The following is a 19922-nucleotide window of genomic DNA, read 5'->3' on the forward strand; positions in this document are numbered from 1 at the left end:
GCCTAAAGGTTTTACTCACATCGGCTACAGAAAGCGTGATCACATAGTCATCTGGAACAGCTGAAGCTCTCACGCATGCTTCAGTGTTACTTGCCTCGAAGCGAGCATAGAAGTAATTTAGCTCTACAGGTAGGCTCATTTCACTGGGCAGCTCGTGGCTGTGCATCCGTTTCTAGTCCCTAACAGTTTGCAAGCCCTGCCACATCCGACGAGCGTCGGAGCCGGTGTAGTACGATTCAATCTTAGTCCTGTATTGATGCTTTGCCTGTTTGATGGTTCGTCGAAGGGCATAGCGGGATTTCTTATAAGCTTCCGGGTTAGAGTCCCGCTCCTTGAAAGTGGCAGCTCTACCCTTTAGCTCAGTGCGGATGTTGCCTGTAATCCATGGCTTCTGGTTGTGGTATGTACGTACGGTCACTGTAGGGACGACGTCATCGATGCATTTATTGAGGAAGCCACTGACTGATGTGGTGTATTGCCATGCCATATATTATCTCTTTAATGTAAGAAACAACAGCCTGATAGCAGCAAGACAGAAACGGAAATCAAACAAGATTACAGTATTTTGTGCTTCTGCATTAATGTAATTAGATTAATGACCCAACATGCATACATGGGAACATACTACTCCATTCAGTCTGTCTAGTTCACTGAGCTGACAACAATCCGGCTTCTTTTCTTCCCCATACACAATGCACATAGCTTTCGCACGAGCTAAACAATGAGAGTGTGTGTGACCTTGGGTCAGTGTCTGGGGATAACTAATTCAACCCCTGGAGGCTTCAATCCTAACTAACCTTGTTAAGGGCTTTGATTCAGTTGTTTGACTTTAAAATGTATGCCAAACAACTCTGCACAAGGACTACTTTTGATTATTTCAAATTTTACAGAATTATGGTAAAATTTCCCACTGGTTTGTATGTGACCATGTTATCCAAAAACTCATATATTTGCTCTGAATTAAGATTCAAAGATGTATGCTGAAGGAATGGGGTGTCAGCTATGACATGGCACCTTGAGTTTAAAAAAATATTTTGTTTATTGAACTACAGTAAGTGAAATGGATTTATACCCGGAAACAGAATTAGGGTAACGGAATTACATCATGGGTCCCTGATCTGTACTACACAGAAAAGCATCATTATGAATGTGAATGTCATTCTCCTCATGTTTCACAAATTTGAACAGCAGAGCACACTAGAGTACAGTGCAGTACAATACAATACAGAACAGGAGAGCGGAGTTCAGTGCAGTAGCATTGTCTTACGTTAGTTAGCGCCCCAAACTGTGGGTTGGGACCAATTTGTGGTTCGCAACAGGGGTCCGGGTGGGTGGCGGGATGACATTAAAAAATATATACTCACATTTTTTGGGGTTGCACATACATTTTCAGGACAGAAAAACACTTTCAGTGTTAACTTAAACGACAAAAAAACTAATATTAAGTATGTAGAAAAGATAATGGACATATATATTTTATAGTTGCCTATAATCTAAGAATTTACAATCAAGAAAATAAAAGCTAAACAGTCAGGCCCCCACTGATTTTGTTAAATTGAGCATAAGTAATATAGCTACAGTTTCATCTGCCACACCTAAAGCCCATTATTGTGGGAAGCTGCTATAGACCACCAAGTGTTAACAGTCAGTATCTGGATAATATGTGTGAAATGCTTGATAATGTATGTGATATCAAGAGGTATATTTTCTGGGTGATTTAAATATTTCATCAAGCTGCCGACTTAAAAAGCTTCAAACTGTAACCAGTGCCTGCAACCTGGTTCAGGTCATCAGTCAACTTACCAGGGTAGTTACAAACAGCACAGGAATGAAATCATCAACATGTATTTATCACATCTTTACTAATGCTGCAGAAATTTGCTTGAAAGGAGTATCCAGATCCATTGGCTGTAGAGATCACAATATAGTAGCCATGTCTAGGAAAACCAAAGTTCCAAGGGCTGGGCCTAATATAATGTATGAGAGGTCATACAAGAGGTTTTGTAGTGATTCATATGTTGTTGTAAAGAATATTTGTTGGTCCATGGTGTGTAATGAGGAGCAAACAGACGCTGCACTTGACACATTTATGAAATAGCTTATTCCAGTTACTAACAAGCATGCATCCACTAAGAAAATGACTGTAAAAATGGATAAATCCCCGTGGATTGATGAGGAATTGAAAAATTGTATGGTTGAAAGGGATGAGACAAAATGAATGGCAAACAAGTCTGGCTACACAACCATTTGGCAAATCATGTGACTAAACTGAATAAAAAGAATAAGAAACTACACTATGAAACAAAGAAAAAATACAAAGAATGATAGTAAAAAGCTTTGGAGCACCTTAAATTAAATTTTGGCCGAAAACACGAACTCATTGAATCAGATGGCTCCCGAGTGGCACTGCAACTCAGTGCAAAAGGCATCACTACAGTCCCTGCATCGAATCCAAGGTGAATCACATACGGCCATGATTGGGAGTCCCATAGAGCGGCGTACAATTGGCCCAGCATTGTCCGGCTTTGGCCAGGGTAGGCCGTCATTGTAAAGAACAATTTGTTCTTAACTGACTTGCCTAGTTAAATAAAAGGTTAAATAAAAAAAATATTGCCAACTACTACTAATAGTTTTTTCGTTGGCAAGATTAGCAAATTTAGGTATGACATGCTAGCAACAAATGCTTACACTACACATCCAAGTATATCTGACCAAATTATGAAAGACAAGCATTGTAATTTTGAATTCCGTAAATTGAGTGTGGAAGAGATTAAAAAATTGTTGTCTGTCAACAATGACAAGCGACCAGGGTCTGACAACTTGGATGGAAAATTACTGAGGATAATAGTGGATGATATTGCTACTCCTATTTGCCATAATTTAAATGTAAGCCAACTAGAAAGTGTGTGCCCTCAGTCTTGGAGGGAAGCAAAAGTAATTCCGCTACCTAAGAATAGTAAAGCCCCCTTTAATGGCTCAAAAAGCCGACCAATCAGCCTGTTACCAACCCTTAGTAAACTTTTGAAAAAAATAATGTTTGACCAGATACAATGCTATTTCAAAAAAAACTAATTGACAACAAACTTTCAGAACGCTTATAGGGAAGGATATTCAACAAGCACAGCACTTACACAAATTACTGATGATTGGCTGAGAGAAATTAATCATAAAAATATTGTGGAGGCTGTTTTGTTAGACTTCAGTGCGCCTTTTGACATTATCGATCATAATCTGCTGATGGAAAAACTTGTGTTGTGGCCTGCTATATTGTGGATAAAGAGCTACTTATCTAACAGAACACAGAGGATGTTCTTGAATGGAAGCCTCTCCAACATAATCCAGGTAAAATCAGGAATTCCTCAGGGCAGATGTCTTGGTACCTTACTTTTTTCAATCTTTACTAACGACATGCCACTGGCTTTGAGTAAAGCCAGTGAGTCTATGTATGCGGATGACTCAACACTATACACGTCAACTACTACAGTGACTGAAATGACTGCAACACTTAACAAAGAGCTGCAGTTAGTTTCAGAATGGGTGGCAAGGAATAAGTTAGTCCTAAATATTTCAAAAACTAAATGCATTGTATTTGGGACAAATCATTCACTAAACCGTAAACCTCAACTAAATCTTGAAATAAATCATGTGGAAATTGAGTAAGTTGAGGTGACTAAACTGCTTGGAGTAACCCTGGGTTTGTAAAGTGTCATGGTCAAAACATATTGATACAACAGTATCTAAGATGATGAAAAGTCTGTCCATAATAAAGCGCTGCTCTAGCTTCTTAGCAGCACTATCAACAAGGCAGGTCCTACAGGCCCTAGTTTTGTCGCACCTGGACTACTGTTGTCGCGTGTTCAGGTGCCACAAAAAGGGACTTAGGAAAATTGCAATTGGCTCAGAACAGAGCAGCACAGCTGGCCCTTGGATGTACACAGAGAGCTAACATTAATCATATGCATGTCAATCTCTCCTGGATCAAAGTGGAGGAGAGATTGACTTCATCACTACTTGTATTTATGAGAGGTATTGACATGTTGAATGCGCCGAGCTGTCTGTTGAACAACTGGAGCACAGCTAGAACACCCATGCACACCCCACAAGACATGCCACCAGAGGTCTCTTCACAGTCCCCAAGTCCGGAACACACTATGGGAGGCACACAGTACTTCATAGAGCCATGACTACATGGAACTCTATTCCACATTAAGTAACTGATGCAAGCAGTAAAATGAAATTGAAAAACAATATAAAAATACACCTTATGGAACAGCGGGGACTGTGAAGCAACACAAACAGATGGACACACACGATAAAATACGCACTATACACACACATCTTTTGTATTGTAGATATGTGGTAGTGGTGGTGTAGGGGCCTGAGGGCACACAGTGTGTTATGAAATCTGTGAATGTATTATATATTTTTTTTAACGGTATAAACTGCCTTAATTTTGCTAGACCCCAGGAAGAGTAGCTGCTGCCTTGGCAACAGATAATAGGTAATACATACAAATACATGTGGGCTCTCTACATCCCTGTAGAGGTACACCTAGCCTGATTCAAAATCTGAACGTGCTGCTTTAGTTAACTTCTCTGTGTGCTTTCAAGCACATACTGATCAGAGACCAGGCTATGGTTACCGTCCCTTTTTCAAACCCTGTGGTTATCACATATTGAACACGTTACACATTCTTAATCACTTTATTAGAGCACCAGTTCTCACCCTGAGAGAATAACTGTGTATCCTGTTAGCTAATGTGGGTGTGTATTAGTATGGTTTACCTCCAAAAACAGAGTTATTTATATCTGTGTTTGTCTGTGTCACTGTCCGAGTATGGTAATACATTGTAAGAGCAAAGCAATACTCCAGAATTTGAGGTATTGTCAACTTTTAATTTCCACTGACTTTTTTTTACTCTTGTATTAACTTTTTTTTTATACACACCAGAAGCCTTCTGTGTTTTAGTTTGCTGGGAAACAATGTTTGACATGCCTCCCAAATTCAGTTGAATCATGTCCATGTCTTGCAATCCTCCGCAACCAATTAAATGTCTTAGAATGCCATGGTAGGGACTTGCGTGTCAGTATGTGTGAGTGTATAGAAGGGTCGCATAATAGAGTAAACAGGGGCCATACCGCGTTAATGCTTCAGCCAACAGCTACCAAAACAAGCCATCTGTCCTGTGGCCTGGGCGACATTCAGAATCCCTAAACTGTTGGATGGATCCTTCAACAGTGCCAAGATGAGAGTTCCGTCTTGTGTAATCACTGTCATCACAAGAACTCCGTATACCTTTGAGACATACTAACAAACCCAGCAAAAAGAGGAACTACCTTTTCAACAACAAAATGGTTTACTTAAAGCATAATTATGTTTACATGCATAACTGCAAGTACAGTATAAACATTTTAGTTCTCAGGTTTGCGCTACAAACAAGAAATCACACCTTAACACTGATCAAAGCTCATTTGCTCCTGACAAAAATAATATTGCACTTTTAAACTTCCTCACGCACATGTCATCTAAATAATATCCACACATTATATATATATATATATATATATATATATATATATATATATATATATACACAGACATACACACACACACACACACACACACACACACACACACACACACACACACACACACACACACACACACACACACACACACACACACACACACACACACATATATACAGTTGAAGTCGGAAGTTTACATACACTTAGGTTGGAGTCATTAAAACTCGTTTTTCAACCACAAATTTCTTGTTAACAAACTATAGTTTTGGCAAGTCGGTTAGGACATCTACTTTGTGCATGACACAAGTAATTTTCCCAACTATTGTTGACAGATTATTTCACTTTATCACAATTCCAATGGGTCAGAAGTATCCATACACTAAGTTGATTGTGCATTTAAACAGCTTGGAAAATTCCAGAAAAGTATGTCATGGCTTTAGAAGCTTCTGATAGGCTAATTGACATAACTTGAGTCAATTGGAGATGTACCTCGATGTATTTCAAGGCCTATCTTCAAACTCAGTGCCTCGTTGCTTGACATCATGGGAAAATCAAAAGAAATCAGCCAAGACTTCAGAAAAAAATTGTAGACCTCCACAAGTCTGGTTCATCCTTGGGAGCAATTTCCAAACACCTGAAGGTACCACGTTCATCTGTACAAAGAGTAGTATGCAAGTATAAACACCATGGGACCACGCAGCAGTCATACCGCTCAGGAAGGAGACGCGTTCTGTCTCCTAGAGATGAACGTACTTTGGTCCCAGAACAACAGCAAAGGACCTTGTGAGGATGCTGGAGGAACAGGTACAAAAGTATCTATATCCACAGTAAAACGAGTCCTATATCGACATATCCTGAAAGGCCGCTCAGCAAGAAATAAGCCACTACTCCAAAACCACCAACTGCACATGGGGACAAAGATCGTACTTTTTGGAGAAATTCCTCTGGTCTGATGAAACAAAAATATAACTATTTGGCCATAATGACCATCGTTATGTTTGGAGGAAAAAGAGGGAGGCTTACAAGCCAAAGAACACCATCCCAACCGTGAAGCACGGGGGATGGCAGCATCATGTTGTGGGGGCGCTTTGCTGCAGGAGGGACTGGTGCACTTCACAAAATAGATGGCATCATGAGGAAAGACAATTATGTGGATATATTGAAGCAACATCTCAAGACATCAGTCAGGAAGTTAAAGCTTGGTCACAAATCGGTCTTCCAAATGGACAATGACCCCAAGCATACAAAGTCCTGACCTCAATCCCATAGAACATTTGTGGGCAGAACTGAAAAAGCGTGTGCGAGCAAGGAGGCCTACAAACCTGACTCGGTTAAACCAGCTCTGTCAGGAGAAATGGGCCAAAATTCACCCAACTTATTTTGGGAAGCTTGTGGAAGGCTACCCGAAACATTTGACCCAAGTTAAACAATTTAAAGGCAATGCTACCAAATACTAATTGAGTGTATGTAAACTTCTGACCCACTTGGAATGTGATGAAAGAAATAAAAGCTGAAATAAATGACTCCACTATCATTCTGACATTTCACATTCTTAAAATAAAGTGGTGATCCTAACAGACCTAAGACAGGGAATTTTTACTAGGATAAAATGTCAGGAATTGTGATAAACTGAGTTTAAATGCATTTGGCTAAGGTGTATTTAAACTTGCAACTATAACTGTATATATATATATAAACACACACACACACATATGTCTGGCTTTGCGCTTGCATTCACACACTTTTTTCCTCAAATGCAGTTCTCATACAGACACACCAGTAAGAAAGTCATCTTAAAAAAGAAGAGCTAAAAATGTAACTAATGCTCAGATAAAGAAATATTCTACATAATACTTGTACAAATCTCAAGATCTTCAAGTGCTTTTTTAGAGCAAAAGAAAAATTGTGTTTTCTTTTTCAAATAAAATGTTGTCCGGGCAGCTACTGCTCATCCTCGTTCTCCTGTCCAGAACCTTCTGAGCGGTCACCCTCCAAGCGATCTGAGGACAAACAAAGTGAGTGTGTGAAAAAAAACTGAAATCAGCATTTCTTATTTGACAAGTCCAGGTAGTTCCTCCCTATTTCAGTCAGTTTGTTTTCCATTTTGTGCCTGATGAACACAACCCTAAACCCATTTCCTACAGTACCCAGCTTGTGGGGTCTACAGTGTAAGTTGCATTACAGTGTAAGTTGCAACTGGTTGCTTGTAATTGAGGCGTCTGGGTACCAGTCTAACATTTCACTCCATGTACTCTGTCATTTGTCAAAGGGACTGACTGGCCTTTCGTTAATCTCAACATTGAATATACAGCTGGATTTTGTGCGAATTACAGAGTACAAGGAGTGGAATGTAATAGCTGAACAGAGACCCACACCCACTCAACCAGGCTAGAAATTGAGTGGGTGAACCAGTACATCTCACAGTGGTAAGAGACTTACTCAAAGCAGGCTCAAGGGTCCCAAAGTACATCAAGAAGAACATAAATACTTCCACATGCACTTTCTATTGGTTCATTAGTCAACTGCCTTTCCAAAACACCATCAAAATAAACTACTAGCAAAATGTAACTGAGAATGTGTGTGTGTGTGTGTACCCGTTCTTATGTGATTAAGGGAGGCCAGCATTCGCAGCATGAAGGAGGCGGGGACTGTGATGGTGTTCCTGGTCTCCTCAAGCATCAACTCATTACGCGTTATCACCTGAGAGAGAAAGGGAAAGAGGGAGATAGAGAGGAAGGTAAAATAATGCAAATGATACCAGTAAATCAGAAGCATCAAATGATACCAGTAAATCAGAATGATCAAAGAGAATGTGATTTCTTTCATACTCGGAAGTTGGGAGTGGGACTGGTGAGAGCGGTTGAAGGGTAAGGGAGGACGGAAAGGGGTAACGTGGGTGCGGGAATAGAAAAGGTAATAGGGAGGGGTGAAAAAAGGGAGAAGAGAGAGGGGGTGATGAGGGAGGGTACAGGGAGGAGGGCAGGGAGGGATAGGTAGGTCTCCTGGGGCAAGGCGTTTCCAGTCAGCTGTTGTGAGAGCTCTTGTAGAGGACCAGAGACTCTATGCGGAAGTCTCACACAGTGGGGAATCCAACCCCCTCAACTGGTGAGACAGAGAAGTGAACCCCAGACTACCCGCTGTCTGTCACTAACGTTGAATCAAACGTTTAGCAAACGTACCTCATCAGCTAGGACTCTGTTAAAGGACGGGGACGCCTCCAGAGGTGACCAGATCTTAATGTCGTAGTCGATCCCTGACGAGGCAAGAACTGGAACAGACAGGAGACAAACTTTTGGCAATAGGGTACGACAATTAAGGGGTAGGAGGTGTGACATCATTGGCTCTTTATACAAGGCTGAAAATGTAGCTAAGAAACTCACCGGGGTGTGGTCGAGGTGTAGAGGTGAGACTAGGGTAGGTGTGTGTTAATCATTGGGGTTACAGAGGTGTGGGTGTATACTGTAGGTGTGGCTCTAGATATAGAAGTGTAACTCACTGGGGTCATAGAGGTGTGGCTGTAAGCGGGTAGGGGTGTGGTAGAAGGTGTATGGAGTGTACAGTAACTCACTGGGATCGTAGGGGTGCGGCTGGAGACAGTTGACTACGTGATTGTCGGCCTCCAGCAGCATCAGGTGCTCGCCCGTGTGTCTGTCCCAGATGAAGATGTGGCCACAGTCTGAACCACTCATCACAAAGTTGTTCCCCCAGAAACACGACTCCTTGATCTACAGACAGCACACAGAAATAACTGGAGACAAAGGAACTATAAATGCTTTCAAAGCATCTTGAAACTTATAATATACACTGTTCAAAAAAATAAAGGGAACACTTAAACAACACGTAACTCCAAGTCAATCACACTTCTGTGAAATCAAACTTTCCACTTAGGAAGCAACACTGATTGACAATAAATTTCACATGCTGTTATGCAAATGGAATAGACAAAAGGTGGAAATTATAGGCAATTAGCAAGACACCCCCAATAAAGGAGTGGTTCTGCAGGTGGTGACCACAGACCACTTCTCAGTTCCTATGCTTCCTGGCTGATGTTTTGGTCACTTTGAATGCTGGCGGTGCTTTCACTCTAGTGGTAGCATGAGACAGAGTCTACAACCCACACAAGTGGCTTAGGTAGTGCAGCTCATCCAGGATGGCACATCAATGCAAGCTGTGGCAAGAAGGTTTGCTGTGTCTGTCAGCGTAGTGTCCAGAGCATGGAGGCGCTACCAGGAGACAGGCCAGTACATCAGGAGACGTGGAGGAGGCCGTAGGAGGGCAACAACCCAGCAGCAGGACCGCTACCTCCGCCTTTGTGCAAGGAGGAGCAGGTGGAGCACTGCCAGAGCCCTGCAAAATGACCTCCAGCAGGTCACAAATGTGCATGTGTCTGCTCAAACGGTCAGAAACAGACTCCATGAGGGTGGTATGAGGGCCCGACGTCCACAGGTGGGGGTTGTGCTTACAGCCCAACACCGTGCAGGACGTTTGGCATTTGCCAGAGAACACCAAGATTGGCAAATTCGCCACTGGCGCCCTGTGCTCTTCACAGATGAAAGCAGGTTCACACTGAGCACATGTGACAGACGTGACAGAGTCTGGAGACGCCATGGAGAACGTTCTGCTGCCTGCAACATCCTCCAGCATGACCGGTTTGGCGGTGGGTCAGTCATGGTGTGGGGTGGCATTTCTTTGGGGGGGCTGCACAGCCCTCCATGTGCTCGCCAGAGGTAGCCTGACTGCCATTAGGTACCGAGATGAGATCCTCAGACCCCTTGTGAGACCATATGCTGGTGCGGTTGGCCCTGGGTTCCTCCTAATGCAAGACAATGCTAGACCTCATGTGGCTGGAGTGTGTCAGCAGTTCCTGCAGGAGGAAGGCATTGATGCTATGGACTGGCGTGCCCGTTCCCCAGACCTGAATCCAATTGAGCACATCTAGGACATCATGTCTCGCTCCATCCACCAACGCCACGTTGCACCACAGACTGTCCAGGAGTTGGCGGATGCTTTAGTCCAGGTCTGGGAGGAGATCCCTCAGGAGACCATCCGGCACCTCATCAGGAGCATGCCCAGGCGTTGTAGGGAGGTCATACAGGCACGTGGAGGCCACACACACTACTGAGCCTCATTTTGACTTGTTTTAAGGACATTACATCAAAGTTGGATCAGCCTGTAGTGTGGTTTTCCACTTTAATTTTGAGTGTGACTCCAAATCCAGACCTCCATGGGTTGATAAATTTGATTTACATTGATAATTTTTGTGTGATTTTGTTGTCAGCACATTCAACTATGTAAAGAAAAAAGTATTTAATAAGAATATTTAATTCATTCAGATCTAGGATGTGTTATTTTAGTGTTCCCTTTATTTTTTTGAGCAGTGTATATTATATACACACTAACGTACGCTAACCCCATTCCGTACAAATGTGAGTTAGTTTACGTTACCGGTCAAAAGTTTTACAACACCCCCAGTTCCAAGTCCAGTGAGTAACCTGAAATGGTACAAAAGGTAAGCGGTAAACTGCCAGAGGTATAAAAAAAAAAATAATAATAATAAAGTTTTATCAAAAAAACTGAAAAATAACATACATTTCAGAGTAAAAAAAAAATGCCTTTAGGGAACAAGTAATGGGTTAACAACTTACAGCTGCTCTGCAGCAATGGAAGTAAATTAAGCCTTGAAAGTAGATGCTAACAATTCCTACAGGTATCCAAACTTTTGTTGATTACTCACAAACCCTCTGTCTGTATAAAAGCAGTGTCGGAACAGACTGTGTTACTACACACTCTTAAGCATTATTTAGACAGTATTGTACTGCAGGAAGTAGTATATTGCTATCATAATGGCGAGAAAAAGGCTATTAACAAAGGAAGACAGACAGACCATTATAACCCTTAAAAGCGTAGGTCTTTTCTTTAGAAAAATTGCAAAGATAGCCACGGTGTCGGTACAGCTTCCTACACCATCAAAAGGCACTTGGAAACTGGAGGAAACTGACAGGAAGAGGTCTGGCAGACCCAAAGCCACAACAGAATCAGAAGACACACGTTTCTGAGAGTCAACAGCTTGCGTGATAGGCGACTCACAGGACAACAACTTCAAGCACAGCTTAACACTGGTTGAAGAAAGCAAGTCTCAGTTTCAACAGTGAAGAGAAGACTTCGAGCTGCAGGTTTGACAGGTCGAGTGGCAGTAAGAAAGCAAAATAAGAAAAAGAGACTTGTCTGGGACATGAACCACTGCTAGTGGACCACTGAAGACTGGACTACTGAAGACTTGAAATCTTCTGTTCAGCACGCAGGGTTTTTGTACGCCATCGAGTAGGCTAAAGGATGGTTCCTCAGTGTGTGACACCTACTGTCAAACATGGAGGAGGAAGCGTGACGGTCTGGGGCTCTTTTGCTGGATCCAGAGTCAGCGACTTGCAGAGAGTGAGTGGCACCCTGAACCAAAAGGGTGAACCAGAAGGGTGAAAGCAAAGCAACCTACAAGTGCAACACAATTGTGGGAACTTCTGCAACAGCGTTGGGAAGAACTATACAAACAATATTTGATTTCCATTGTAGAAAGAATGCTACGAGTGTGTTCGGCTGTTATGTCTGGAAAAGGTGGCTACTTCGCCCAGTGAGCCATCGATCTCCTCTCTCTCCTTCTCTTATCATTCTCTTGTTGTGTGTAAACAATGAGTAGGTCAGGTAATAAGCTTAGTCTAAGCTGGCTATATAACCAATGGGTATAATCTACATTTTTCTCCAGGGTTTGTAGGGTTTCATTCATTTATTGGTTGTTGCATCTCTGGTGTTGCCTGTTACCCTCGTGACATCACTACGTACCTACCAGGGATAATGTAGCTAATAGCTTTCCTCTTAGTGAACGGTGGTGGTACACACATGCATATACAGTGGGGAGAACAAGTATTTGACACACTGCCGATTTTGCAGGTTTTCCTACTTACAAAGCATGTAGAGGTCTGTAATTTGTATCATAGGTACACTTCACTTCAACAACAATTACTTAAAAATCATACAATGTGATTTTCTGGATTTTTGTTTTAGATTCCGTCTCTCACAGTTGAAGTGTACTTACAGACCTCTACATGCTTTGTAAGTAGGAAAACCTGCAAAATCGGCAGTGTCTCAAATACTTGTTCTCCCCACTGTATATGTGCACATGAATAGTGTTTCACAACAGTGCCCATCACACCCACAAGGCTTAATCCTGCTGGTGAAAACTACAAACACCACATCCTGTAGACTACAGTAGAGTCTCAGGGGGGGGTTGCTTGGACTCATGGGAGCTGTAGTTTTGGAAGTTAAAGTTCTTCAATGAGCACTGCACTGCTTGCAGGTTAGATGTTATAGTTGTGGACACAGACGTTACCTGATCAGCCTATCTCCTACCGCTGATCCTCTGAAATTACATCTATGTTTACAAGCTAGCACCGCCACTGTGTGTGTGTGTGTGTGTGTGTGTATGTGTGTGTGTGTGTGTGTGTATATATATATATTTATCGAATTCTATTAAACCGGGAGGATAGTTCATTCAGCAGCTGAGATCCCTCTCTACATCTGGCACAGGATCAGTTTGTTGCTCTTCGCATTAGGTTTTCAGTAGGGGTTGGTGTAGGGGGAAGCTGATCTAGAGTCAGCTGGAAACGTGCGACCAGAAGTCGAAAAGTGAAGATTAGTGTACCATAGTCCTGGAGTTGCGGTGGCCCTTGTAGACCATTTTTACTGAGGGTCTCCTGATATTCTGTGTCTCACTCTCCTCCATCTCTCTCCTCTCCTTCCTCCGACGAAACAGTTCCTGGATACGGGCCGCAGCTGAGCGTCTGTGACACACACAAGCACACGTTATACACAGTATTGACAGTAAAAATCTTTCACTATACCTGCAGAGAGGAAAGTGAATTCTGAGCGTCATGCTGGTTCACCCCTCGATGATGCTGAAGCAACCAAAACAGCACTTGGGAAAATAATCAGCAACAAAGCGGCAAATACTACTCACATGCCACGCTAACTGACCGTCACCAGTCCTCTACAACCTCAACAACCCTACACATACTGTAGAGAAGACAATGTCCTTATTTCACTTCACAATGTAGATAATATCTATGTCCTCTCTCTCCTTCTCTGGTCTCTCTCGTGTTGTGAGTAAACAATGAGTAGGTCAGGTAATAAGCTTAGTCTAAGCTGGCTATATAACCAAAGGGTATAATCAAAATTTTTCTCCAGGGTTTGTAGCGTTTCATTCATTCATTGGTTGTTGCATCTCTGGTGTTGCCTGTTACCCTCGTGACATCACTACGTACCTACCAGGGATAATGTAGCTAATAGCTTTCCTCTTAGTGAACGGTGGTGGTACACACATGCATAAGCATGCTCACACGAATAGTGTTTCACAACAGTGCCCATCACACCCACAAGGCTTAATCCTGCTGGTGAAAACTACAAACACCACATCCTGTAGACTACAGTAGAGTCTAGGGGGGAGGGGGGGTGGTTGCTTGGACTCATGGGAGCTGTAGTTTTGGAAGTTAAAGTTCTTCAACTGCTTGCAGGTTAGATATTATAGTTGCGGACACACAGACGTTACCTGATCATCCTATCTCCTACCGCTGATCCTCTGAAATTAGATCTATGTTTATAGCAGAATCATTAACAGTACATGACCACAAAGAACAAGAAAAAAGGTTTTCTCACGACAATATACAGAGGATGTGACATTAAATGGGATACTCAACAACAACATATCAAAATACTGTGTGTGTTGTAGTGCTGCAGTCCGTACCTCTGTCCCTGTCCTCCTCTGTACCTCGCAGAGGGGATAAGAATTGGGTCGTCATCACTGTCGTCTGAGTCCTGGTGGCTACGGGAGGGTTGACCCTGTCCTCCCGGTCCCGTTGGAACCCCCTGCCCCCCTGGACCCCCATGCCCCCCCTCCCCCACAGGCTCCTCTCTCCTGCACCCCCCAGTGGTGTCCTCCGCACCCATACCCTGGCTCCTTTCCAGGGGCGTGGCAGTCACACTATCCCCCACAGAGGAGGCTTGTGCTGTGGCCTGGGCCTGCGTGGAGCCCTGGGTGCTGGAGAAGGAGGCACCCCCAGCCTCACACAGTGGGTCTGTGTGGGAAGCAGCAGACCTGCTCTGGCCGGAGGGCTCCGACACAGCCACTGGTATTGAAGGAGGGGAGAGGAAGGAAGAGAGATGTGGTCAGTATGAGGCTCAGTTGTCTAGGTGTCGGCAATACGGCAGAACTAGTGGAACTAATGCCGCTTTCCTGATCAGTGCTACACATGGAATCCCATAGAGGATAGTAACACTAACAATCATGGCCACTAGGCCACTCCAGTCCTCACCCTGCTCTGAGGCAGAGCTCTCTGCCAAGGGCCCTTCCCTGGTCTGGGCGGCCCCTGCTGCCTCTGACGGTTTGGACTCTCCACTGCCCCTGGAACTGGAGGCTCCGCTGCCCCTGGAACTGGAGGCTCCACTGCCCCTGGAATTGGGAGCTCTGCGGCTCCTGTAGAGAACAGGGGGTGGGCAAAGGAGGGAGGGTAAGAGTCAGTCTCAAAGAACAACATTCCATCACCAAGATGAGACACTTGATTTCAATTTGTGAATATTCGTTTGATGAGTAAAAATCTGGGAACATCAAGGGTCGGTTTCCCTCGATGTTCAGTATTCTGATCTCCATTAAGAATCTCCATTGAGCGTGCCTTTTAGCCCAGCAGCAGGCTTAATCTGGGTCTGTAAAAATCACCTCCTAAAGTTTGAATCGTGTGAAGTTGTGCTTCTGGCTTTCTAAGCAGTGTAGTCGGAGTCGCACACTCACCACTCGTCAGTGAAGTCCAGTTTGATGGTGCTGGTGGTGGTTCCCTCAGTGCTGTAGTGTAGACTCAGGACGGGTTCTGCCGTGCTGGCTCGGCTACCTCCAGGTCCAGTACTGCTGCTGGGTGCCCCGGACCCAGACGAGGTTCCAGTTACACTGGCAGACGCAGACAGAGTTTTTACTTTGACTGAACTCGCTCCAGCACTCACACTCACAGCTTCTGATGCTCCTGAGAGGGAGAACACACACACACACACACACAGAGACACAGACAGATAGAGAGAGACAGAGAGAGGGAATGAGAGGAAGAAATGGAGGGAGAAAGAGTGATTATAGCATAATATATAGTATATGACAATAGTTTTGCCTGGTTACCAAAATAAAAACCACTATAGTGATAGGGTTGCAAAAATTCCATGAACTTTCAATAAATTCAGTTGTTTTTCCAAAATCCTGGTTGGAAGATTCCCAGAATTAGGAGGCAATAAGCAGGAAATACAGAATCCTCCAAGCAGAATTTCTGGAAAAAGAGGGAATTTATTGAACATTATGTGGAATTTTGCAACCCTACTCGCGACTATACATTTTCAACAGAGTTATTCATCGTTGTGTTTCCATGTTAGGTGTTACAGTACATTTCAGAATTGAGGACAAAACAATATTGATTAGTTGCTTTTAAAATAGTGTGTAGAGACTAATACCAATTTAGCAAATAGATAAAACCACTTTGTATTCCATTTCAGTGTTAGCACTTTGCATAATGTATTTATGCTAGCTAAAAACATGTCAAATAGATTATATTTTATAAGACAGGTACACGGTTTTGTTTTTTTATTATACAGGACAATCTAATGCGATGGTAACATGCAGCATTGTTATTTTAGGTAGGTCAATGGCAATGCAAAAAAGGCTGTACTCCTCTGTGCTGCATTGTACACTCACCTCCTACTAACTGTGTTACACAAGAAAGTTTCTGTGAAAGTTTTCAAGTTTCATTCCATACATAGAGGAAGAGAGGAATGCTATCCATCAATCCACAGCAGCAATACATACAGTGATTCATATACTTTCAAAAAAAGTGAGGTGCACTTGGTTAGATTTAACTAGCTCATCACAATGGAAGAAATGGGAGCGTGAAGCTAAATCAAAGCTAAATCAAGCGCACCCCTTCAGTATTTGACAGTATTTGACCCAGATTTGAACCAAAACGTCACACAGGTGAGAGGGGAACACCACAAAGATACAGGGGTTAAATGCAAGCCTCTCGATCTACCACCCCACGCAACAGTTCATCACAAAGCAGTTTGGAATGTCACTGTCATCCTAGGGCCTATTGCGTTGTTCTGTAAAAAAAAAAGAAAAAAAAGAAAGCCAATACAGGAGACGATCGCATTGAGAGGGAACAGTTTGAGCGTGAGATGATCTACAGCACGGCTGTGACTGAGTGAAAAGCCAGGAGGACAGCAAGATTGCATCAGGGCCAGGTTTGGAGCCCAGGGGCACATGCCCTGTGTTTCCGTTCATAAATACGGCCCTGGATTATGTTACCTGTCCAAAATAAAATCAAAACTTATGGGCTGAGGAATTACCTAACATTATCTCAAGCTACAGTCGCAACAAGAGAGCCTTGGAGAAAATAGCTTACACCAGTCTCCGCCCTGAGGACTCGGTTGGCCAAAATGGACTAGAATGCATGCCTATTGAACATGCACTCAGGTAAAGCTGGTGGAGGGGCAAGGGGCAAGCCGGAAGTCTCATGGTAAAGATGGTGGCGGGACAAGAAGGCACGCCAGAAGTCTCATGCAAATTATTATATAATTTTTTATGCCACACAGACGACAGAGAGAAAGGCCAGAGGAAGAAAGAGATACAAAAGAACAGAAAGAAAAAGGAGAGAAAGAGAGATAAGAGACTATAGGGATAGAATGAGAGAGTGAGAGAGAGAAAGAGAGAGAAGGGAGGGAGGGAAAGGGAGGAGAGGAGACGCACCCTGCTGCTCATCCAGAGTCATGGATCCCAGCTGTTTGTTAACCACAGACGAGGGAGAATCTGGAACACAAATAAGACTCACTAAACAACGGGCACAGAGGGTAACACCAGGGTTCATATGATCATGCTCAGGTCACCCAGAGGTCAAAGATCAAAGCTCAAGTCAAAACGCAGCTTAAAGTTGACCAAGGCCAAGCAGGAAAAAAATAGTTAAACACAGCTAAATGAACAGACAGTGTTGTTTGTGTTAACACTGGGAAGAACATCTCAAGGTTGATATTGATATGGGAATAGAACAGCAATTTCACTACAAAAAGCTTGTGGGAGATGGAACACATCCCGGACTTAGCGGCACACGTACAGTGCTAGAACACAAAAAATATCACACGCGCAATTCATAGTTTGATAACAACAGAAGATTTACACAGTGGTTCAACTTCAGGCATCTCAAGTTGTCTCACTCAGCCTTTTGAAAGTAAGCCATGGAACAAGGATGAACCTCGTAGTAATACGAACACCCACTCACTGCATGTCTGACAACGGAACGACTTGATTAGTGTAGTGTTAGCTAGCTACATAGTTTTCTTTGCTATCTTTGTATCTAAGATAATTGTGTAGCTTTGAGTAATTATCGGTTAGCTAGCCAGCTATTTTCGCCTGCCGCGCTGCCGTCCTCCTACCTAGCCAACACTGCTAGCTAACACTGCTAGCTAGCCAACTTCTACCGAATAGCAGCACTGTAGAAACTTACATTACAACGGAACGACTTCATTAGCGTAGTGTTAGCTAGTTGTCTTTGCTGTCCTTGTATCCAAGATAATTGTGTAGTTTAGAGAAATTGTCGAGGTTACCTAGCCAGCTTCACTTTCAACAACGCAGCCACTGCTAGCCAGCCTACTTCACCAGCCAGCAGTACTATATCATTTTAGTCAATAAGATCTTTTATTTTATTTTTTTTGCAACGTAAGCTTAACTTTCTGAACATTCGAGACGTGTAGTCCACTTGTCATTCTAATCTCCTTTGCATTAGCGTAGCCTCTTCTGTAGCCTGTCAACTATGTGTCTGTCTATCCCTGTTCTCTCCTCTCTGCACAGACCATACAAACGCTTCACACCGCGTGGCCGCGGCCACCCTAACCTGGTGGTCCCAGCCCGCACGACCCACGTGGAGTTCCAGGTCTCCGGTAGCCTCTGGAACTGCCGATCTGCGGCCAACAAGGCAGAGCTCATCTCAGCCTATGCGTCCCTCCAGTCCCTCGACTTCTTGGCACTGACGGAAACATGGCTCACCACAGATAACACTGTTACTCCTACTGCTCTCTCTTCGTCTGCCCACGTGTTCTCGCACACCCCGAGAGCTTCTGGTCAGCGGGGTGGTGGCACCGGGATCCTCATCTCTCCCAAGTGGTCATTCTCTCTTTCTCCCCTTACCCATCTGTCTATCGCCTCCTTTGAATTCCATGCTGTCACAGTTACCAGCCCTTTCAAGCTTAACATCCTTATCATTTATCGCCCTCCAGGTTCCCTCGGAGAGTTCATCAATGAGCTTGATGCCTTGATAAGCTCCTTTCCTGAGGACGGCTCACCTCTCACAGTTCTGGGTGTCTTTAACCTCCCCACGTCTACCTTTGACTCATTCCTCTCTGCCTCCTTCTTTCCACTCCTCTCCTCTTTTGACCTCACCCTCTCACCTTCCCCCCCTACTCACAAGGCAGGCAATACGCTTGACCTCATCTTTACTAGATGCTGTTCTTCCACTAACCTCATTGCAACTCCCCTCCAAGTCTCCGACCACTACCTTGTATCCTTTTCCCTCTCGCTCTCATCCAACACTTCCCACACTGCCCCTACTCGGATGGTATCGCGCCGTCCCAACCTTCGCTCTCTCTCCCCCGCTACTCTCTCCTCTTCCATCCTATCATCTCTTCCCTCTGCCCAAACCTTCTCCAACCTATCTCCTGATTCTGCCTCCTCAACCCTCCTCTCCTCCCTTTCTGCATCCTTTGACTCTCTATGTCCCCTATCCTCCAGGCCGGCTCGGTCCTCCCCTCCCGCTCCGTGGCTCGACGACTCATTGCGAGCTCACAGAACAGGGCTCCGGGCAGCCGAGCGGAAATGGAGGAAAACTCGCCTCCCTGCGGACCTGGCATCCTTTCACTCCCTCCTCTCTACATTTTCCTCTTCTGTCTCTGCTGCTAAAGCCACTTTCTACCACTCTAAATTCCAAGCATCTGCCTCTAACCCTAGGAAGCTCTTTGCCACCTTCTCCTCCCTCCTGAATCCTCCCCCCCCCCCCCCCCTCCTCCCTCTCTGCAGACGACTTCGTCAACCATTTCGAAAAGAAGGTCGACGACATCCGATCCTCGTTTGCTAAGTCAAACGACACCGCTGGTTCTGCTCACACTGCCCTACCCTGTGCTCTGACCTCTTTCTCCCCTCTCTCTCCAGATGAAATCTCGCGTCTTGTGACGGCCGGCCGCCCAACAACCTGCCCGCTTGACCCTATCCCCTCCTCTCTTCTCCAGACCATTTCCGGAGACCTTCTCCCTTACCTCACCTCGCTCATCAACTCATCC

General features: G+C 44.1%; 1 protein-coding gene across 3 annotated transcripts in view; it reads right to left on the reverse strand.

Moving 5' to 3' along the window:
- Nucleotides 1-1020: 1020 nt before the first annotated feature.
- The window catches only part of LOC129820697 (DDB1- and CUL4-associated factor 6-like), a 68905-nt gene continuing 50003 nt past the window's right edge, over nt 1021-19922 (reverse strand). The window contains exons 11-19 of one of the 3 annotated variants that reach the window (XM_055877560.1): nt 17347-17406; nt 15361-15586; nt 14888-15048; nt 14320-14701; nt 13222-13360; nt 9097-9253; nt 8708-8796; nt 8123-8228; nt 1021-7528 (exon numbers count right to left, since the gene is read on the reverse strand). In XM_055877560.1, the coding sequence (XP_055733535.1) occupies nt 7470-7528; nt 8123-8228; nt 8708-8796; nt 9097-9253; nt 13222-13360; nt 14320-14701; nt 14888-15048; nt 15361-15586; nt 17347-17406 (1379 nt within the window). In that variant the 3' untranslated portion in view covers nt 1021-7469. Of the gene's footprint in view, nt 7529-8122; nt 8229-8707; nt 8797-9096; nt 9254-13221; nt 13361-14124; nt 14702-14887; nt 15049-15360; nt 15587-17346; nt 17407-19922 lie in introns of those variants that run through there. The other 2 variants (XM_055877562.1, XR_008754228.1) reach the window with 2 other exon arrangements.

This window comes from Salvelinus fontinalis, chromosome 23, assembly GCF_029448725.1.
Source record: "Salvelinus fontinalis isolate EN_2023a chromosome 23, ASM2944872v1, whole genome shotgun sequence".
Lineage (NCBI taxonomy): Eukaryota > Metazoa > Chordata > Actinopteri > Salmoniformes > Salmonidae > Salvelinus > Salvelinus fontinalis.